This window comes from Phaethon aethereus, assembly GCF_964289735.1.
Source record: "Phaethon aethereus genome assembly, chromosome: 5".
NCBI classification, from domain to species: domain Eukaryota; kingdom Metazoa; phylum Chordata; class Aves; order Phaethontiformes; family Phaethontidae; genus Phaethon; species Phaethon aethereus.
In genome coordinates, this window is record NC_138579.1 from 19,242,778 (window position 1) to 19,264,415 (window position 21,638).

The 21,638-nt window shown below is 41.8% G+C and overlaps 1 protein-coding gene across 1 annotated transcript in view; it reads left to right on the plus strand.

The window, feature by feature from the left end:
- Positions 1-3,337: 3,337 nt before the first annotated feature.
- The window catches only part of FBLN5 (fibulin 5), a gene marked incomplete at its 5' end in the record, with an annotated part of 48,800 nt that continues 30,499 nt past the window's right edge, over positions 3,338-21,638 (plus strand). The window contains 4 exons of the mRNA XM_082001061.1: positions 3,338-3,354; positions 5,482-5,536; positions 8,001-8,052; positions 9,223-9,465. Of these exons, the coding sequence (XP_081857187.1) occupies positions 3,338-3,354; positions 5,482-5,536; positions 8,001-8,052; positions 9,223-9,465 (367 nt within the window). The remainder of the gene's footprint in view (positions 3,355-5,481; positions 5,537-8,000; positions 8,053-9,222; positions 9,466-21,638) is intronic.

A 21,638-nucleotide genomic window follows, 5' to 3' on the forward strand; every position in this document is an offset into this window, starting at 1 on the left:
ATAGGGTTTGGTAGGAGCAAAATGGATGTTTTAAGCATCTAAAGCTCAGACTAATAGGCCCTTGAAGTTCTAGCTATTGTCAAAGTCCTTTAGGGAATTTAGGTCCATATGGCTGTGTAAAAGATGTCTGACAGCACTTTCCATGGCTTTGGGCTTGCACACCTACCGCCATGCGGATCTGTGTGATTTGACTCTGCTCATGCAGCTTGACAATGTCCTTGAGAATGTTCAGAGAGGATGAATTTTAAAAAATCCCAAGAACATCTAAGAAGGGTCTTTGGCAGATATAGTTCTGGAGAAGTGTAAGTATAATATCAGAAGTAAAAAAGGAGATGAAGTCTTGTAAAAGTAAGTGGATAAAGAGTTGTTTTTGTGAAGCAGTCTTTTTGTTCAGGAGTGCTGAGTGTAGTTAACCCTTGTTCAGTTCCTGGACCTAAACACAGCTTTTGTCTTGGCATTCAGAAGTCATTAGATTATCTTCTTTAGTTCTGAGGGTCTCCATTAACCCAGCGTTGTGCGTTATCTGCAGGAACATGGCATAATTCATACATTCGGTTGTCTCATCCAGGGAGGGTAGAGGTAAGGTTACACGATCTAGTTTATGTGCCCCTTATGATTATATATTACACAATTTTCAAAATCCAAGTCTTAAACATAATTAGAGCTATAGTTTCAACCCTCACTGTGCACAAAGCAAACTTTTAAGACATACTCAATTATTTATTGGAGCCCCATTTTATACTGGGGATTGTTCTGCACCTCCTTATGAAGACAAAGAAAATGTCAAGGCAATCTAAATAAAGTAGTGGATTTTATAACACGAGGAGGGGGGATAGTTGAGACCATTGAAGTGAGAGTGCTGCTAGACCTGAACTTTAGCCACCATCCTAAGCATAAATGGTGAAGATGTCAGCAGATGGTGTTGAAAGATATGTTGAATTGCCCATATTTTTATAGGGTGAACAAAAGGGTTTTTATGTACCACAAACATTTTCTTCTACGCAACTCTTCATATCACAGTGAGCAGTAAGAATGGTGGGGCTGCATCTCATTATTTTGTGGCTGATGGTAGTTACAGAAAGGTGCTGCAGAAATTCCACTTAGCCATAACATCAAATCCTTTTATTTAGGAAAAAAAGTCACCAGAATGTAAACTAGACCAAGTTGTGGTTTGGTACACTTTTTATACTCTGGATTTTATCCGCTCCAGCTGTCAGATGGAGACAGGAAAAATCAAAACATTTGCATAGTATCCCTTCTTAAGGGAGCCTCTTAGGTGGTCAGGTCTGGATTCACCTCCTCTCTCCAGTGCTGGAGCCTCTCTGCCAGTTGGTTGACATATCAGGACTCTTTAGTCCGAGGCAACTCTTTGGGAGCGGACTGGTGCTGCGCTCATGAGGTGATTCTGGCATGCCTACAACGATTTTGCCATGTGATGGTGAGAAAAATTCAGTGGATCAGCAAGGGAAGTATCAACAAGTGTAGGAAGCAAGCTCTTCATCCACCCGAATGGAGGCTCAGAGCATCTGCTTCACTGTAGAGCTGTTTCTCATAGCTTCAGTAGATCTTCACACACCTAACATACAGTAAACACTGCTAGTTCTAGACTTCTTAGTTCTCCAGATCATTGAGGTATTGAGAAACAAAGGGCTGACTTATGGAGTAATGAGAATACTCACTTAACCTTTTGCCACAATGAAAATTTGCCCAGCCTTTGCTTTCTATCTCTTGCCTGTTTTCTGTCCCATGACAAAACCTTCCTGTCACAACACGCCCAGCAATCTTCTTCAGAAATCCCTTGTGTGAGTTTTTATTAAGCTTTTGGGAAGTCTATTTAAAGTAAGTTAATTAGTTGTTGTTTATCTGCAAATGTATGACACTTTGAATAATTCTAGGAGAATGTTTAATTTTCCATGCAATGGAAGTGATGTAAGCAAGGCACTGAGAGACAAACTGTCAGAAATGGCACTGAGCGTCTGGTGCTGTCATTTTTGAAAAGTAATTTGGACAATTACAGCCAGTTAGCGAGGTACAGAACTCTTGCACTTCCCGTTGGCACCAATACGACTTGTGGGTGCTCAGCAACCCTGAAGCAGCTCAATCTTTGTATCTCAAGCTGGGTATCTATGCTTAGAGGCCAATTTTATGAATATGTGTTATAACAACTCTGTTTCTCTGATTCTCATTCTGTAACGGAGAGATGTATGATAGATTTTTATCTTGTCAGACATTTCACGTTCCTTAGGAATAAAAGGTTTCCTCAAATGGAATACTCAATAGAAGTTCAAAGTGGTCATGTAATGTCTACGTCTGTATTTAATTTCAGTGTTCGTCTTTGGTTCTAGCATAATCTCTGCAGCATCCGATTGCTTACCTCTCACATCTCATAAATGTTCCGCTTGACCTACTAAAGCTCTGCCAAAGTTGCAAAACACCTGAAAAAGTACTTTCTTTCTTTCCTCTTCAATCATAACTGGAGATTTGCAAGATATGTCTTTCGTGAGAAATATTTCATTTCACAAACAGCTTCCTTAAGTGTGGGGTCATTTTAAAAAGGGCCAGTGTTTGTAGAGAAGCCATTTGTTTTCCTTTGAACGTTTAATTTGTTTATTCTTATTTTCAAATAATCCCCAAGCAATATAGTTCCTGTAGCTGCGATTGTCATGAATTCAAGTTATTCACCTCCCAGAGGGTCAGACCTTTCATCAGTACGCCATTGGCACGAAGCGGCAAGTGTTGCATATTCAGCGCCCGAGACACCGGCTAGAGGGGCCTCCAAAAAGCCTGACTTTTTTTTTTGTTCTCAGAGCAAGGAAAACAATCCCTTCCCTTCTCCAGTCCCTTGATAAGGGTTTCTGTCCAATAACGGTGCTCTCTGCTCTGAGGCACATTTAACTGTGAAGTTTGCAGCGGGAGAGGCTTTCCTTCAAGCTGTTAGTGTTTTATCCTGGCAGGCTCCTCGAGGTTGTTGTGAGGAGTCTAGCCAGTTGGTGAGCTTTGTAATCTAAACCAGCTGTCCCAGGCTGAGGCCCCCATTTGCATTGTTTAACATACTTAGAAAATGAAGTGTTCATTTTTAACATTCCTCCTCCAATTGGTTTAATGCTGAATTACAGAAGAGAACTAAGCAAAACCAGGTGCTTTCTCTGTATTCTCTCCAGTGTCTGAGGAGGTACAGACGGCTCCCGATCTTCTCCATTACTTGCTATTTCATTCTTTGGACTATAAATGACTGAGGAACTGAAGTGCTAGCAGAGGGTAATGTTTGGAAAAACTTTCTAGTTTTTCATCAGCACAGACTCTGGTTTTTTTCCACCTTTCCCCAACGGTTTTGGACATGCAAGGATTAAAAAGGTAAGTGGTATGCATGAAACTTCTTTACTTACTGAAGGGAAAACCTACTTGTGGAAAATATCTGTAGCAGGGGTTCGGTATGCCAATCCACTTGCTAAAGCCATTTGCAAAGAGACAGGATCTCAATGGTCAGAGGTGGGGAAAGACGATCTGTCTGTTATTAAAGCCGTGCTGTCTCTGACGAGTTCCTTCTTGATCTGTGCTTATACTCCGCACTTGAGGAACCCCAGCATCCACAGGAATGCTGAACTGCAACAGCAAACGATCCCACCGGCTGCAGTGATTGATTTGAAGCTAATTAGTTACTATTGCAGAAGTTAATTACTGCTGGGCAAGCTACCGTGACAAGCTGAATATAGTGTTGATAGGTTATGCTGCGTGTCTGTTAACAATCCTTGAGGGGATTTGAGACCTAAAGTAACGAGCAAACGGAGACGGTGGTTGCAGGCAGAACACGTACGAGGCAGTAAGGTCACCCCCCCACCAAGAGGAAAGAATATATCACCTTGTAACAGCGGAAACCAAAGACCGTCTAGAAACGCATGAGTTTTGTCTGACCAGTTTTATAGGGGATTTTGTTCGTGTGCACTGCTCTGCAATAACGTAGAGCATAGCCCACTTGCTAGGTATGCTAATGCTCAGCTATAACCTGTTGTATTTCCTTCTAGTGCTGTTCTTACTACGTGCGAAGTGAATATGCAGTCTTTATACCAGTGCATGCTTTAAAATCTCTTAAAAAAAGATTTTAGGAATCAATAAATGAAGTGCACATCTAAATGGATAACTTGGTACTTTGAATGCTGTGCATCTGACTCTAAGAAAAAGTCTGTGCAGAATTTGCCTTTCCTTGTCACTCAAAAGCTGCCAACAAGCACAATCTGTCTCTGCAGCACTATGAACAACCATTTTAGGGTTTATATTTACTTTGCAGAGATTGTGCTTTTCTCCTCATTTGAAACAAATTCATTCAAACGTGTCGGTCACTGTTGGTGTGTGGTGGTTTTGTCTGATGCATTTGCAAGTCTTGTTCAGCAGCTCAATTTGCACTGGAAATCAGAGACAGCTCTAAGAGAGAGAGTTGGCAGCTTGCTTGGGTAGCAGAACTAAGGCTACCTAAAATATCCCTTCCTTCCTGTACTGGTTTTGTGGGAACGTGTTGTATACAATTGCCATTCAGAACTAGAATCCAAGATAAGCAAAATGTGGGTCTAACTGTATTGAGAAGAAGTTTTATATAAGTCAGCAGCAAAACACTGAAATCCATTGTACATAGAAAAAAAATAATATCTTACTGTCCTTTCCTGGTTTTCTGTCAGTAAATACTTGGGGGTGGGAGCTTAGTTGACCAGAATTTTTACACTCCAGGTAAGGAGTTCCAAAAATAGCCATGGACCTCTGTTAGCGAGGGATCTTCTTCCAGTTGCAGTGAAGAGATCCAGTAGGTCCCACTAGATGCTAAGATGATATACCTGGGGAAGGTTCCACTGAAGATAGCAACTTCTAGTAGCTGATGACCTGGCACAATGTGTCTACTTGCAGAGCAACATATTGCTCAAGATTGAGTAAAGGGACAGAATCTGGCCCTAAGAAAATGGATTAATCTCAGATATAGTCTCCTGGGGATGAAATGCGGTTTAGCGGTTAGAGCAACTGGCTTGGATTCAGGACCTCCTGCATGACATGTCTGCAGCCCTGCCAATGCGTTGCACTGTGAGCTTAGGCAGGACCTGTGCTCTGGTTTACCCATCTGTAAAATGTGCATAATGTGCAAGAAGAACTTTTATATTCTCTAAAGAAAGGTGTCAGAGAGGGACGAAAATACTTTATTGAATATTGCACACTAGTTCATTGAACAGCTGCTGCATGGGGTGTCATCAAAAATAGATAAATTAATAGACACGTACAGTCTGATCCCAGTTGCATAAAACCATAGTAAAGTTAGTGACTCTGAGGTCTGAATCTGGGCCACAGTCGCGTTGCTCCTTCTCCAGAGGCCAAATTCACGTTAGCAAAACTGTGGAATACACTGAAGTGTCACTAGAAATTAAGTTGTCCATGTGTATTTAATTCTTTATAATGAGCCTGGATGTCAGAAGGTTTTCAGCCTATTTTCTATGCACATTACAGGATACTGACTGCTTTCACACTGGCCGCCTGCCTTTCGAGCCCCGGAAAAGCACAGGTGAGAGGTGCACGCAGAGATCTCTGTACTGTTTCGTATTGAAGCGCTATATGGCATGAGGCTTAACTGGCTAGCAGGTGAACAGGAACCTCTGTGGTCTGGGGCTTACATGAAAAGGAAGCTGTGTGGTCTAAGGGTTTAGAGGGGAGAACTTGGAGCCAGCAGGATTCTGGAGTTTAACATGGGCTGAGCTTATTGACTCACCCTTGCCAGCTCAGCAAAACATCCCTGTAGAAACCTGGACCTCACTGAAAACCTGATTCTGCCTCTGAACTGAACACTGCTGGAAAAGGAAATAAGAAAAGCCTTCCCACGAGAGCAGGGACAGCTCAATTCTGTGGTGGGGAACATTCATGCTTGGAAAACATATTCATATAAATAGGCATTTTCTGTGTATAGCAGAATCTTGTCTTAAGACTGTTTAATTTTGGACTGTGATCCTGAATGACTGTATCCTGGTTTTCATTTTAGTTTATGCCCAAAACCATTTTTGTTCAAGAGGCAGGTCTTTCAAGGGTGGATGGAAGTAAAGCAGTCCAGTTCCTGAAATAGCAGAAGCATTAGTTCTTTGTGTTCTTGGGCTCCATGTGGGCTTTAAATTAGGAAAAACAGTTCCCAAAGGCATGTTAAGTTTTGGATTCCTAGTTGATAATCCAGATACACTCAGTGTGCAGAGCTGTGTTTCTAAATACCTTTGCCAAAAGTCTCTGAAATGTGGTTGTTTTTTTTCTATTACATTGAAAATTTCCTGCACGTGGCATGCTTATTGATATTTTTGTGAACATTGGATCTGTATGTGAAATGCTTTTCATGCCCCTGGAGAATTTTTGAGAGGTCTTTCAGGGTTTGTTTTTATAATTTTAAAAATATTGTTTCCATTGTGATTTTTATAAAAACATCTTGTACCATAAATTGATTTTTGAAGTCTAAGCAAAAAGCAACTTGAAACCAAAATGATAGCAATGAATTCTTTCCAAAGATATTGAAACTGGTCATTTCGGACAACATTAGAATCTTTTCTCAAATAAAGTTCTAAAAAGTTGATGATGCCAGTTCTACACTAGTTTCAGTGCTTCTGAATCATCATTTACATTTCATTAAAGAAAATAATTTTCTTAAAAACTACCTTAACTTTTTCTGTTAACCTAGGTGTAGTGTATATGCCACAGCACAGAAAAGGGAACAAAAGGCAGAGTCCGTACATTCGTTAAAACATGAGGCTGATTATACATTCTCCCATCAGAATATCTTGGCTTTCCACAACATGATACCAAAACATCTCAGAATGCCAAAAGAAATGAAGACAGAATTCCTTCATACTTGCTTGACATCTCTAGCATTGGTTTTGCATATTCATATATGCAAATGAAGGCACAGTCCGAACAGTGCCGTGCGTTTCACTTCATGCCCCCTCCCGAGTTCCGCAATGGCGCACTTCCACTGACTTATCCCTCTAATCCCTTGTCTCCCGTCTTCAACCTACCGCTTTTCTAAACATGAATAAAGTACCTTACTCTTCCACTGATTTCTTCCACAAAGTCCAAAAATAAGTGTCTTTGTCACTTAGCAACAACAAAAAAAGGAAAACCCCTGAACACGCTCCATCCCTCTGCCCTCTCGTTACTTCAGGGGTTTCTGTTTTCTGGATATCTCTTGCTTACATTCCTTAGTACAACCTATTGACTGGCAGGATCCTGTGCTTGTGTCAACTGCTTGGTCCGTTGCTAAACAGCTGGAGGCCCAGTCAAAAACTAGGGAGAGCAGGGAATCTTTTTAATGGGTTTTGACACAGTCATGACCAGGACTCTCACTGGTTTAGAAACGGTGAGGATCACTGATGAGGTGCTGAAGGCTCAAGGCTGCGGCCCTGATAATGACCAGCACCGAGGAATAGGAAGGAACAAGGCTTCCAGTAACCTTGCAGGCCTAGAACATGTGTCATCTAAAGTTTTATCCTCTAAAAATCAAAAGGTTTGGTGTAAACGAAAAGCCTTACTTTTATTAAGCTTGTTATGTTTTAACTGTGGCTTCAGTTCAGTCAGGTGGCTAACATGTTGAGATGTACGTGTTGAATGGTCTATCTGTGGAGTTTTAGAGCCTGTTAGAGACGTTAGCTGGTACCTTTTAACTGACCCCTTCCTGTTCTGGCAAAAACAAGACCCTAAACCAGTGTGTTAAGAAGTGGTGTGGAGCCCATCGCACATGATGCGTTGGCTACCCCTCAGGAGAGGAACAGCCTGACGCTGTCACCACCTGTGGGAGCTACCTTCTGAGTTAAGGGGCTGGCATACGTGCTGAGGCCTCAGGTACATGCCTTGCTGCCTGTCCTTTGGGGAAGGGACTTTATTTTGGTGTACTGTATAGTGCTGAACAATTGTACTAAGTATAATAATCCAGATGAGCGTTTGACTCTGTAGCCCTCTCATTTCACAGTCACTGAGTGTCCTTTGTTTTCTCATTTTAGCAACAATGCACTAATGGGTTTGACCTGGACCGTGCCTCTGGGCAATGCTTAGGTAGGACCTTAATTAAATCAATACATTTAAATTGGAGTTCAGAAATCCTGACTTTATTGAATTAACGTTGTGCTGCTGTTAGTATGTTTTAGTTGAAAAATTCTTGCTGTGTGACAAATATGTGTGTTTGTGTATATGTATATACGAAAATATATATCTGTGTATATAAAAATACGTGTGTGTTTACATAGCACAAGTATATACCGATCTTTGACATTGTTGAGATACTAATCGGCTGTCAGTGCTTCTCAGACAGCAATGGTGCATTTTGATGGCAGCTCAGTCTAGTTGCCAAATAGCCAAAGGTTGTTCACCCTCCTTCTCGTTCTCCTCCAAACTCCATATTTACTGTCTTTGTTGGCAGCCTCCACCTGGAGGCTCAGATAAAGTCTACCATTGCTCAGCATTGAAACTCAAGTAAATTGTTGAGGCAATATAGGGAAACACCCACTTTGCCCTATAGCATCTTTTTATCAACGGCATTTGGTCTCCAGGGCAGCATCTTCTGCATGCATTAAAGTCACTCCAACGACAAGGGAAAAACCAGCAAGAGATGGCTTGTCCTTTCATAGCAGCCCACTGCTTCTGTGCCCTGAGAACCAGGTGAATGCTCAGTTTGGCTAAACTATTTGTATCTTTCTAAATTTAATTCAGCAACAATCTCAATCAGAGCAAGAAAGAGGCCTGAACTGCATCCCCAGATCTGAACATCCCTGATTTTTTTCTGTGGGACGGAGCTTGGGAGTTCCAAATCAGGATCCAAGTTTCACAGCTGGGCAAACCAAACCATCAGTGTTTGAAATCCTGATCTGCATGTTGTGGTTTGGACAGACCCTGTAGCAGGAACAGGCGGTAGCATGCTGTAGCCATGTGTAAATCGGTGTTTAAACCGAACATTTATGGAATAACAAAGCAGGCTTTCCCCTCTCCCTATTCCCTCTAACAGTGCAGTAAAACAAGTAGAACACAGGATATGTTGAATATATGGGATATTTCCTGTTTTGGTGTAATCTAACATCAAAGTGAGGCTCCACAAGGAAGGATTAGCTTTTCCATTCAAAGAGAGTATCAAATTTTTTAGCAAAGTCTTGAGAAAAATATGTTAACTATTTTTTGATGGGTGCCAGTTAAGATGCAATGGCTCATTTAACTTTTGCAATTTCCTTCCAGATATTGATGAATGTCGGACTATTCCTGAGGCCTGCAGAGGAGATATGGTGTGTGTCAACCAAAATGGTGGCTATTTATGCGTACCCCGAACAAACCCAGTGTATCGATCACCATATCTGAATCCTTATTCAAATATTTATCCACCGCCCCCAGCACCAGGCCCCGTTCCCAACTACCCTACTGTTACAAGACCTCTGATGTGTCGATTTGGTTACCAGTTGGATGAAAACAATCAGTGTGCTGGTAAGTAGTAGGAATCTTTATTCTATGTTTTTATTTATAGTAAAGCTTGTCTGACCTGCAGAAACAATTTTTCTGCAATTGTCCTTTAGTTATTGCATCACTCAAGCCCTGTATTTTGAAGTTCAGCTACATTTTTTTTAAAGGATGTGAGCTGTACATTTCACATAGTCATTATTCAGTGCAAGATAAGATATGATTTAGTCATATTATTTAATCAGGAAACCAACTTTTTATGAGAGAAGTAATGTTTTTATGAGATGAACAACCATCTGAAGGCAGGTGATTTATCACTGCATCCAAGTCATGCCTTTTATGCTTATAATTCTGTCCTTGAGAGAGAAGATGGCCCTCCATTGAAGCATTAGATGGGGACCGAGGAAACCTCGATTCAGTTCTTGGTCGTACATTACCTTGTTCAGATTTCCAGACATTGGGCTTCCTCCTTAAATGGTATATATAAGAGTTGTTTCCTCCCATGCTTTGCGTTCTTCACTTAGACCATGAGCTCTTTGGAGCACAGATGTTTCTTGTCTAGAGGGTGGTACATAACTGTTAGCACTGCCATTGCGTTAATGACTATAGACTTCAGCTGAAACCGGAACACCCTTGTTCGAGGCTCTGCACAAACACATGGGGAAAGAATCACTGCTCTAGCAGAGCATTGACGTTGTCTTAGCACCTTGATATTCCCCAATCTTCAATACAAAAACCAAAGAACCCTATGAAAAATTCCTTGTGTTGGTAATTTTTGTACTTTTGCATCTTTTGTTAGATTCTGATTCCACTTACTCCATTTTATACTGTGTTTAACTTAAATATAAGCTGCTCCTGTGTTACTCAAATGTGAGGGAGATTTAGATTACATCCCTTTGGTTTGCTTGCTTTTGGTAATGTCATGTTATGACATGGATGGAGAGGAATGCAGAGAAAATTTCTGAACTAAATGAAAGTAAATTCCACTGGCCAAAATATTTATTTTGATGCCAAACTAGGGATCAAGAGATCAGGATCAAACTGATCACTGGTGGCTGCTCAGGGTAAATGCTGGAGATGTAGCCCACAGGTCTACCACAAAGTTAATCTATAACCACTACTTACTTCTGTCTCTCAGTTGTCCTAATGATAAAAGTGAGTTTTTAATCTGTTATTACATGTAGCTAACTGTCTGAAGGTTTTTATCAAAAGCTTTTTTTAAATAGGACTGGTCTTTGACAAGAAAAAAAGCCCAAACCACAGAAGATATGAGCTTTCAATAGAGAATTTTGCCTGTCTTTCAACTAAGGAACTGCATTTAACTCAGAACATTTCTTTTTTGAATGCTGCTACAGAAAAACACAAGAGCTAAAACCGACTTGTCTTTTGGGCTGATTCTGCCCCATTGTCTGAAATTTCTGGCAGGCCTTGTTTTCAGATGATGTACTTTGTTTGCTTCCCTAGTGAGGATACCATGATGTTTCATGGGAGCTGTGAGAGTCTAGATTTAAATTCAGCTACTTTGCCGCACATTTTTCTGTATTTGAATCAGAATGTTCCAAAGGTGGGAAAAACGTATTTTCTAACCAGCTCTAGTAGTAACATCTACTGGAGGATTAAAACCCCTGTTTTTTTAATGAGGAGTTTTGAAATCCTGGAATAACTGATGAGTTTGCTGTAAAAATAAGCAATTATACTATCCAGTCCTTTGAAAATTGCAACTAGTCCTTCTCATCTTAGCAAATTGGTTAAACTCAGTTATCTGTAGATTTCCAGGAGTGTTTTCATTTTGCTAACTTTGATGTAGATGAATCAGGAAATGGGGCAGCTAGTGGAATAGAAGTGTTGAAATCAAAGGGGAAATGAAACCCCTATATTTTACTGTGTCTGGCCTGCTGTGTGCAAACCATACTAATAAAAACAGGTGGATTTTGGAAACTTTTACAGTAGACCTTCTAGACTGCAAAGGGCATATATGTTCCTATCCATGCTGGCAGAAATGTGAGGACTAACGCTTTCTTCAGTCAGAGCTGTTCACCTCTGTCACTTTAGCTTTCAATTATGGGAATTTAATTGTGAGGGAAAGTTTGGTCAATAGAGACATTAACAAGAATAGATGGGAAAGGACAGACTGCCATCTGAGTGCCACAGTTAGCTGGGAGCAGTTTTTGGAAGTCTACATCAGGTTTGAATTTGGGCAGATGATGGATCATACTTGTGTTAAAGGAAGAAAACCAAAACTTAAAGAAAACAAGACCTGTCAGAGCCAAGGGGTCTCTGCTGGGGTTAGATTTCATTTTTCATTTAGTGAAATCCTCTGGAGACATTCACTGTCTGGATGCAGTATTTATTTTTGTATCTATGTGCCCTTGGATGGAAAGTGTGGACACCAAGGGAAGTGGTACAAGTACATGTCCCAGTCAGTGGTGGTAGAAAGGCCGGATCTCCTGTTTCCAGGACTTCTGGTGCAGTTAACGGGGTGATGTGCAGTTTCGTGCTTGAAAGCCTTAGAGACAGACACCAGGGAACCTTGACATGGTCCTCAGGAGTGACCAGAATTTTACCCGGGTCATTCAAGAAAGTCTGAATCACATGAATCATGGCTCCATCCTATTATGAGCTAATTATAAGCATTGCTCATGTTAATGGTATTTCAGTTGCTCTGTGCTTCCCTGCTTGTCAGCATTCAGCAGGCTCTTAGGATATGAAGCACTTCAAGAGTTAATTTTGTGGTGGAATGGTTGAAGAGAGTAAACTGGAAGCTATTTTGCCCAGTAGCCGAGCCACTATATAACTTACAGGTTTGTTATGTGGATGTTCTGGCACCACCTTCCAGCACCTTCTTTCCAAATAAAATTAGTCACAGGTATTTCCATTAGAGATGATGAGACTTTTTGCTGTTGACTTCAGGGGAACCAGAGCTATTCTAATGCCAATGTTTCTGAGAAATCTCCAGTTTTTAACAAAGTACACATTTTTGTCTCGTCAGATATGGGGTTACAGGTCTGGGCCACATTTTGTATTGCTAGGCCAACAGAAATCTTTACTTTCTCTTTGAATTCCAGTCAAAACAGCTTATTAAACACAGGAACCTTCCCTGGGAGATTTGCAGCCTCAGCTTTGAAACACTGAGCTTGTTCAAGGGGCTTCCAAAGTGAAACAGGATAAAAATTTGATCTGAAAGCTGTATGAGATTTAACAACATTTTTTTAATAACTTTTTTTTTCTTTTTTTTTTCTTTTTTTTTATCCGCCCGCCCCTTTGCTCGAGCTGGCCGAAAGGCAGGAAGGCTGCAAGGGGGTCGCTCTGTCCCAGCCTGGCATCTGGCCTGCAGGCCAAGGCTCCACATTCCCTGGCTCTCAGAGGAATGTGCACCCCGGGTGGTTCAAATAACATTCCCCCTTCTGGGGCTGATATATTCCAACACAGGGGGGGAAAAAAAAAAAAAAAAAAAAAAGCCATTCTTCTCCCTTTCAAGCTTTTTTGAAGCTTTTTTGGCCTCATCCTTTCTGGTCTGGATGGCCGTAGACAGGGGTTAGGTGTCCACGTTCCCTCCCCACCCTGTTCACCACTCAGTCTTAACAAGACTCTTTTATCTCCAGATCTTTGTGAAGACAAAACCTTTCCTGGCACAAGTGCCTCTCAAAGACACCTGTCAGTGACCACTTTGCCCACTCCGGTGTCCTCTGTGTGGTGCAGAAGTAGCTGTAGCCATTTGTGGAAACAGGGAGAGAATTATTTTAATGATAATTTCTTTGTAAACCTTCTGTGGGTTTGATTCCTGATACGTGGTATTTTTACCCCTGGAGCTGCTGAATGCTTTATATCTTGTATGTATAAATGTACTGTGTTTTCAACAGCACGAAGTCTATGTAAACTCATTCCAAAGCAGGGAATGATTTATAACCACAATTAACGCTGGAATAAAAGACCACATACAGGAAAAAGCAAAGAACATTTAGCGCAAGAGCACTGCTTGAACTGTTTGTCTTCTAAAGCTACTTCTCTATAAATACAGAATGGTTAGTCATAATAATGACTTTTTTTCAAGGAACTTGGTCTAATAACTGCTGGCAAGATTAAACTGGAGCGAGGGCCCATGTTCTTGCATTATACATTTGTACGCTGAGAGCTCTTTCCAATTTCCCTTCACTCCACCTCACTGTTTCCTGATTTACAATGATCTTTAAAACATGTCTCAAACACAGATCCTTCTGGGCATTGTGGAAAGAACTGTAATGGGTGGGCTCTTATTTTTGCTTTCTCTCCCATTAATGCACATGCACAATGTGAGGAGATGATGGGTGTGGGGAGGCATCTAAGAGGGTTGAATGGAGGGATCGGAGAAAGCAGACGGCAAAGACGGAGAAGTAGATGATAGGAAAGGTATAAGCATAAGGCAAGATGAGTATGACTTAGAAACAGAAAGAAGGGAGGAGGCCAGAGGAGTTAATAAAAAAAAGGCATCATCTTTATTTGTAAAACAAAAGCTAAAAGGAACAAGCATGAAAACAGAGGGAAGTGGAAAGATGCTCTTTCCAAGTGTAAGAAAGAATTGTTCTTCAAGGCCTTATCTGTGGAGTGGTCATTGCTTTAGCTTTCCTCCTTTCTCAAAGACTGCCAGGACGTCCTACATTCCCCACCTACAGGTCCCCAGTCCTACATTCGTCAAGTGAAACTCCTTCCTTCAAAACATTACCGTTGCACAGATGGGTGTTAGATCATTACCATTTGTACGGCAAGCACACCTAAAACCCACACCCAAGCCTCCAGTTGTACTGACCTGCCCTGTGTGCAACCTCGTTAAGAATAGCCTATGCCTATGCCTGAGTTTTCAAGCAAAGTAAAGGAACCACGTGGGAGTGTCTGGGAAGAGGGAAGGGACCTGAAAGGAGGTGCCCGGGTTTTGCAGCAGGCCCATGGCTGTGCTGGGGGTAGAGCCTGGAATTCCTTATCCAATGGCTTAGCCACTAAGCCAGGCTGCCTCCTAAGAGTGACTTTTCTAGTGACCTCTCTGAGCATATAGAAATAGGAGGAGGAAGAGGAGGGAAATGCAGCAAGGAGATTATGCCCTGGAAGGAGTTGTGTAAAGGAAAAACAGATGGAATCCACTCCTGCCATTTTCTTTTTTAACGATGTTGGTTTCATCTCTGTGTCTTTCCCTTTTCCTCTTGGTCTATGAAACAATCTCTTTTGCTATTCCAGAGGGCCAGTTCCTGAAGACTATGCATGGTCCCTGTTAGGGCAGCACTGCCATCATGTCCAAATTAACTAGAAAAAAAAAAAAGAAAGATTGTATGAGAATAGGTTCTGCAAGGGGTTGAGGGCAGCCCCCTGAAAGGTTATGTGATTGATGACAACTCCTGATAAAATTAAGAAGGGCCATGATGTGTAGCCTTTATCAGTAAGATGGTTTGTATGGGGAAATAAAAATTTGAATTCATGCTGCTGTAGCAACAGAAAGGGTGCCTCTGAAGCACCTCAAGAAGAAGCTATAGTTGGTGGCTAATGCTTGGGTTGGAGGATTTTTCATTCAGTTCTTGACTTTGCCATAGATAAACGTGCTGGGTACTTTGGGGCTTCAGGTCGTTCTACGTAAACAGAAATAATAATTCATTTTCAGGATTGTACAAGGATAATTTCACAAGTAGATGATAGGTGCTAAGATAAGTCCCTGACATGTATTGTGTAAAAATATATAAACAGGAGAAAAAAGGCCCTGTTTAATATTCCTACAACAGTGAAGCTCAAAGTGAAACCTGTGGAACTTCCCTAGTGCACTAAACTGGTTGGAAATCACTGGGCACTTTTGGCTATGTTTCTGCATAGATCAGTGGAGAGGGGAAGTCTCAGTACTTTATCAGTATCTCCCATTTACTTCAGGAATATTTGTGCTACAAAAGCTTTCATCCTGGAGTTTTTCAGTCATCGTCTACTTATGCTGTTCTCATTTCTTGTTTTAGCACAATTCAAGATGGTTGACCCTTGATTATCTAATGTAATGAGACTAGACAGGCCAGGTAAAATAAAGATGTGGAAAATACAAACTATGTACATTAAGACAGAAGGCCATATGCCAGGGTACTAATGGAAGAAGGGTCATAAACATCGTAGTGTACAGACACACTTAACGTAGCCCTGTCCTATTGGATAAACCCACATTGTACAGCTCCAGACAAGCAGAACTATAATTCTTCTGGGTCCAGCCTCAGTGCTTCTGATCTGATGGCCTGATGTATTCACCACCCCAACAATCTTCGTAAAGGTAATCACAAGTTGACCGTGAAGTATTCATGCATAAAAAGGTACACCTGAAAGCACTCAGAGCTCCTTCCTCTCTCAGAAAACCATTGCATCAGCATGGAGGATGGGTCAGGGCTGAGGAAAAGCAAGATTCAGCTAGTCCCTACAGTGGGGTCCATAAATAGGGTCATTCCTACAGAAATTTGACCATTAATTAAGGTATCGTCCCCCAGCAGAATGACGAGGAGATGCTGCTTTTCACTGAAGTGAATCTGTTTGTGGTGGAGGGGTTGGCTTGATAGAAAAAGTTGCTGTGCATATCTGTCTGTAGCAGGGTAAACTGAGCCTTCTGTGGCTTGGATTACTCCTTCTTTCATTCCTTGCTAAGTGCAGTGTGGGAGGAGTACGGTCTGGTGGTTAAAGCACAGGCGAGTGCTTAGTTTATTTGTGAAGCTTCTACTACTCACAAAGCAATGCATAAAATTGAACCAAGAAATATAACATGCAAGCCAAGAAGGCTGGCATGTTATTAAGAAAACTGGCCCCTCTGTGTGCTGGAATGAGAAATAGCAGGCTCCTGAGTATGGCAAAGTGTAACAGTAAGTGCAAGTCCATCATTCTGCATGTCAGTGCCTTTCAAGCATCACTGACCAACTGTGTTTATGTGTGATGATGTGAGAAGGGAAAATAAAATAAACATGACTACAGGATAGCCACAACCGAACTTGACTGAACTACAGTCATACTGGGTAGATAGCTGGATAGTCAACTGGAGACCAAAAGCTCTTAGACCTCTGATTATGGTCCCCATTGATTTTGGTGAAGATTTTAGGATCTTGGAGCAGAAGTTCTTGCAGTGAATTTATTAGGTTTAAGTTAGTCTGTCTTAAGACTAAGCCACTGACCATAAGTAGCTTATGGTCAGGGAGTTTTGTACCATATTTTCCTCCTGCCAGACTCCTGATACCATGATAAGAATTTCCTAGACATTGTGAGAGAAGAACGGACAGCTGGTCAGAAGATCACCTTATGATTAAAAACTGTGGCCACCAGGAGTGTTTGAATTTGCTTTCAACTTTAGCTTGAGCTAAACTGATTCTGTCTGTGCAAGTGTCTTCACCTGCTTGTTAGGGGTGATTAAAAGTTTTCTGGTCTCTTCTGTATGGAGGCTGGGAGCCAGGAGGGAAGCACAGTGGCATACAGTGCAGGAAAACTGAACGAGAATGTGTCACGTTACAAAACATAACTGGCCATGTTAGATGTGCAGGCCACAGTCCAGGCACAGGAAGGTTAAAAACTCTCTAGGCTGTGACCTCTCTATTTTATGGTGTGTTTCAGTTTTCCCTCTTTCTTGGAATTGTATGATACTTTGGTACACCAGGTGGCAACAACCCGCGAATCCCATCTCCCTTGCGCTTTGTAGACTGCAGAGGGAAAGGGTATACGAGGCGAAGAGGTTTAACTGATACTCTGGCTTTTGGTTGGTTTAATGGCCCCGGTGAAGCTTGGTCTCTGAATTGGGGGTTATTGGTCACTGGGCTCTAAGCCAGACAATACATAGACTTCAGTTGTCACCAAGAGCTAGTTGGCAGGAGGTTAGATCTGACTCACTTCAGAGGAGCAGTAATCGTGCCCAGCCTGCCATATCCTCAGGCATGTGCTGGCCAGGGCAGGGCTCTTGCCCCTGCTGTTAATCTCCGAATGATTCCTTAGACTCACTGCTAACAGCGGTTTGATACGTGGGGCTTTGTGGCTGCCTTGCCTTTATTATGTCTTACTTCCAGGGATTTCAGCAGTGCCAGATCAGTTAAAGCCACTATGTACCGATTAGCTCTGTCTGCTCTCGAGCAGATTTCGTGAGCTTTGTGGGATAGCTGTCATGCAAGGCAGTCCTGCCAACTAGACAATTACAGGGCTTAAAAGAAAATTAAGTCACTTAATGGTGCTGGAAGATTGACAGACTTCAAGAGTACCCTTCCCCAATCCATTGGCTCTGTGGCTTGTTCTTCTCTCATTTTCCTGTGGGTGTCTGTTTTGGCTGTGGATGTTTTGGCTAGGATGTCCATGCCTCACTTTCTGCTGGGACCCTCAGAGACTTTGGTTGCATGACTGACACCTTCTCTACCTCCCTGTGGCATAATGTGCCGAGTTCAGTACATGATAGAATGTCTCTCCTTACCTGGAAGGCTTATTTATTTTCAGTGCCCTTCATGGCACCAGCAGTCTGCTCAGGCCTATGTTACCTTTTGCATACGTTTGCAGCACCCACAGTGCCTAGAGATGGCAGTGTTCTCAATGACTTAAAAGTCACCATTTTTCTTGGCCTCTCGCTTATATTTCTTGGGTCAGCTTTGTGTCTTTTCCCTTGGTTGCAGACTGAAATTGGCCATGGTTATATGTCACAATCAAGATGTTAAGCCAAAATATATAGAAAATGTGAATCGGCTCCTTTGCCAATATAAATCAGCCAGATGGACCGTATATTTTGCCAGACTCTATAGGCAGAGGTAATGTTCTGGCATTGCTTCTTTGTCTTGTCCCTAAGACACCGGACCCATGACAGAGCTGCCACGCAGAAAACAGAAGACCTGCCTGATGTTGTGTGGAGTTTAACATGCTCTGACCCCTTCATCTGTCAGTTGACTGGCTTCCTATTTTAGTACTTCAATGAGATGAGAGAATTTTTCAAAGAAAATAAATCTACCAGAAGGTGAATGGGAGTTACACATCACCAGCCCAATTCCGGGGAGTTTCAGCTTTCTGCCTCTTGGCTGGGCCGTGCTGCCCCTTGGGGATGACAAGATGTGCTGAACTCCATCTGCAGTTTTAACACCAAGAAAACCCTTTCTGCTTCTAGTTCTTTTCAACCATAACTCATGGGTGCAGGTGCCCTGTGGTATAAGGCTATGCTGCAGTGTGAGGAGAAAGATGGTCCAGATGATAGGGGAGTATATATAGGTGACAGGATAGCTGAAATGAAGGCCCAGGTCCTCAAAGCCTGGTTAGGTCCCTTGCTCTCACTAACCTTCATCCTCGAAGTTTAGCATGTAAATGTCCATAGATCTGGCCTGCAGTCTTTGCCACAGGCTGCCAGTATGACCTCAGACCTCTTTGCTCAATATTGTTTTCAGAATTGACTACTTATCTGAGCAATCTTATTATCTGAGCAACCAGCTGGAAAGACTTGAGGGTATTCAAGCAGAGGCATTCATCGCTTTCTGAAAGTCAGGGTGTGTATGGTGTCTTCATTTGAGCAAGTGTGCATGTACAAACTCTTAAGTCCTCTTGGAAAATTTCCTTAGCTTTCCTATGGCTCAGCTCTAGATCTGTAACATGCCACTACAGTGAGAATAAATTTGTGTTCATGAGGCATTCAGACACTGAAAGTACAGGAAATGCTTCAGCTAAACAGGGAGAGCCTAGGAAGAGGGGGGAGAGTGCATCATAAACTTGCAGGGTCTGAATGAATCCATGATCTACTGCTTGGTCTGACGCTATGTTGTTTGGTTTGGGTTTTGGTTTGTTTTTCCACAAAAAGAAATAATTTTAATGTCTGCTTTGTTCTAATATTTTGAGCTTGTTTGCATTTTTTTAGGGTTTGTTTTTTTTGTGAAGTAAAATTCTTGTTTTCCAGCCAGTGTGGAAATGGAGCATTAGCTGTTGAGCCAGTAAATTGCTGGTTGGATGAAAGGCATTAACTGGTTTTGTGGTACAACCCCAACATATCTGTAGGTGACACTGAACAGGAAGATTGTACAAATGGTAGTACCCAGAAGTCTAGAAAAGCTACAATTGTGGTCAGGAAATTAAGGGACTGGAAACCCAGCAGTAGAGGAAAAGATAAGCTAACACAAAGCCATCTGATGGAAGATGAACAGTAGAAGGCAGTGATGCCAAGAGCAGTGTAGCATGGGGCAGTTTCTGGCAGTCTTACTAAGACTTCTCATCCCAGAACAGAGAGGGAATAGTCCTTCAATCTGTTCTGCTGAGGATGCAACCAACCTATTGACATTAAGTATAAGTACTTTACTACCAGATAAATGTAGATAAGTTTATGGAAATCTCAGTATAGAGCAAAACTGGGGGCATTATTGAGGCTGACTTTGATTAAAAGAGTTAAGTATACTGTAAAGCTTAGGGCAAGATCACAGCAATTGGAACTGTAGATGTCAGAGAAACAGAAGTTGTGTATGGTGGGTGGTACAAAAGAATGATAATTCCTGAATAGGATATAATTTGCTGAAAGGAAGGAAAGTTGCTTTTAGACTGAACATAGTAAAGCCCTTTACGACAGTGCAGTGTCTCAGGTTATACAAGAATACACTAAGTATGTTGTAGTGGAGGAACAGCACAAAACGTATCAGCAGAAGCATTTAAAAACTGCCTGGAAAAATTGTTGGCAAGAAAGAGTCTTGCACAAGTTGGGGGTAGGATAGATGTTGTCAGGTATCTTTAAGTTGCTGTACTTTTGAGTCCTTTGATGTATTTCCAGCTTCCAGTGTGCACAGAGGCATAAAAGAAAACTGTTTGCTTTATCTAAGACTGCAAAGTTCATAGCATGGGTAAGAGCCTCCACCCATTAAATAACAGTTGTTGTCACTATGGTCGAGCAACGCAAAGCTGAGATAGCTTAAACAGGCAGCCTGACATCCCCTTTCCGAAGGAGGAACCTTGGAGCAGTGCAGAGCCAGTTTGCCAGACTGCCACTCCTTACTCCTGGAGCAGGAATCGGGCCGGAGAGAGGAGATGCGGTCCGACAGCTACAGCACGCTGCTAATTTCCTGCTATCGCAACTCCTGTGGGGAATCCCAAACCAGGCACAGGCTGGAGCAGCCTTGGATCATGCCCATGTATTTCAAATTTAATCTGTATGACTGCAGCAATATATGCAGCACTTGTTGCCAGCAAATCGCTAAGCACTGCATCTGGAGCTTTAATTCAGAAGCAGATTGAAATTATTTTAATTAAAAGCAGGGCTGACTTTGTGATGGAATAGCCCAGAACTGTGCATTGACGGCTATCAGTTGGTTTCATGCAGTTGTCCCAAAAGATTGTGGCGTGCCAGCTTTGGGAAGGAGGTGTTCTTCCCCACTAAATCAGTGCTATTTGAAGATGTGGTTTTGTAAAATCTGTATTGTATTATTCAGGTAGTACATTGCTTTTTGGGACAAAATTCTCAGTGAAATCAGTGATTTTTTTTTTTTTTGGCTTGCAACATGACACTTTGGCTCATTGATGTTTTCAAGAGGTTTAATGAGTATAGATGAAAAGTGGCATAAGAGAATAAGACTTTTTTTACAGAGTTACACATAAGACTTCCAACAGTGCCTATGATTTTAATTGAAAAAAACAAAAATTCAATCTTCGTATTCCCCAGGCAATTTTGAAAACCTGAGTGTAGATTTGAGGTCAGAGAGCTATGGCATAGATGTGTCCTACACGAACTGGAGAATACCTCTAAATGTAATTAGCAGCTGACAATTTGCAAGACATCCATTAATGGCCCAGCAGGTCACGTGCATTTTGAAGCTGATAAGGGATGTATATCATCACAAGACACAAAATACCATCACACTCTGCTCCACCAAAATTTCAAGCTGACGTCTAGAAGCTTGGGACATGAAACCATTCCAGAAATGCATGATCCATCTGTGGTTCATTCCCTCTGACCTGGAGAGGGACATGAAATACTGAATTAAGCACTGTCTGCAGTATTTGTTTGGAGACGATTAGAAAGACTACAAATGGTAAAATGCTAATCATGCTAAGGATTTGCTAGGCATGCTTCCGTGCTGGAGACTGCCTTCTAAAATGTGCCTGCTCTCTTGCATGACTGAGTATGGCCAGAGACCTTGTGCTAAGAAGGGGCTAATAAAGGAAAGTACTATGATAAAGGAAAAAAACGTAATTTAGCTTTTCACTAGAGCAGGCCCACATGATGGAAAATTCACTAGGAT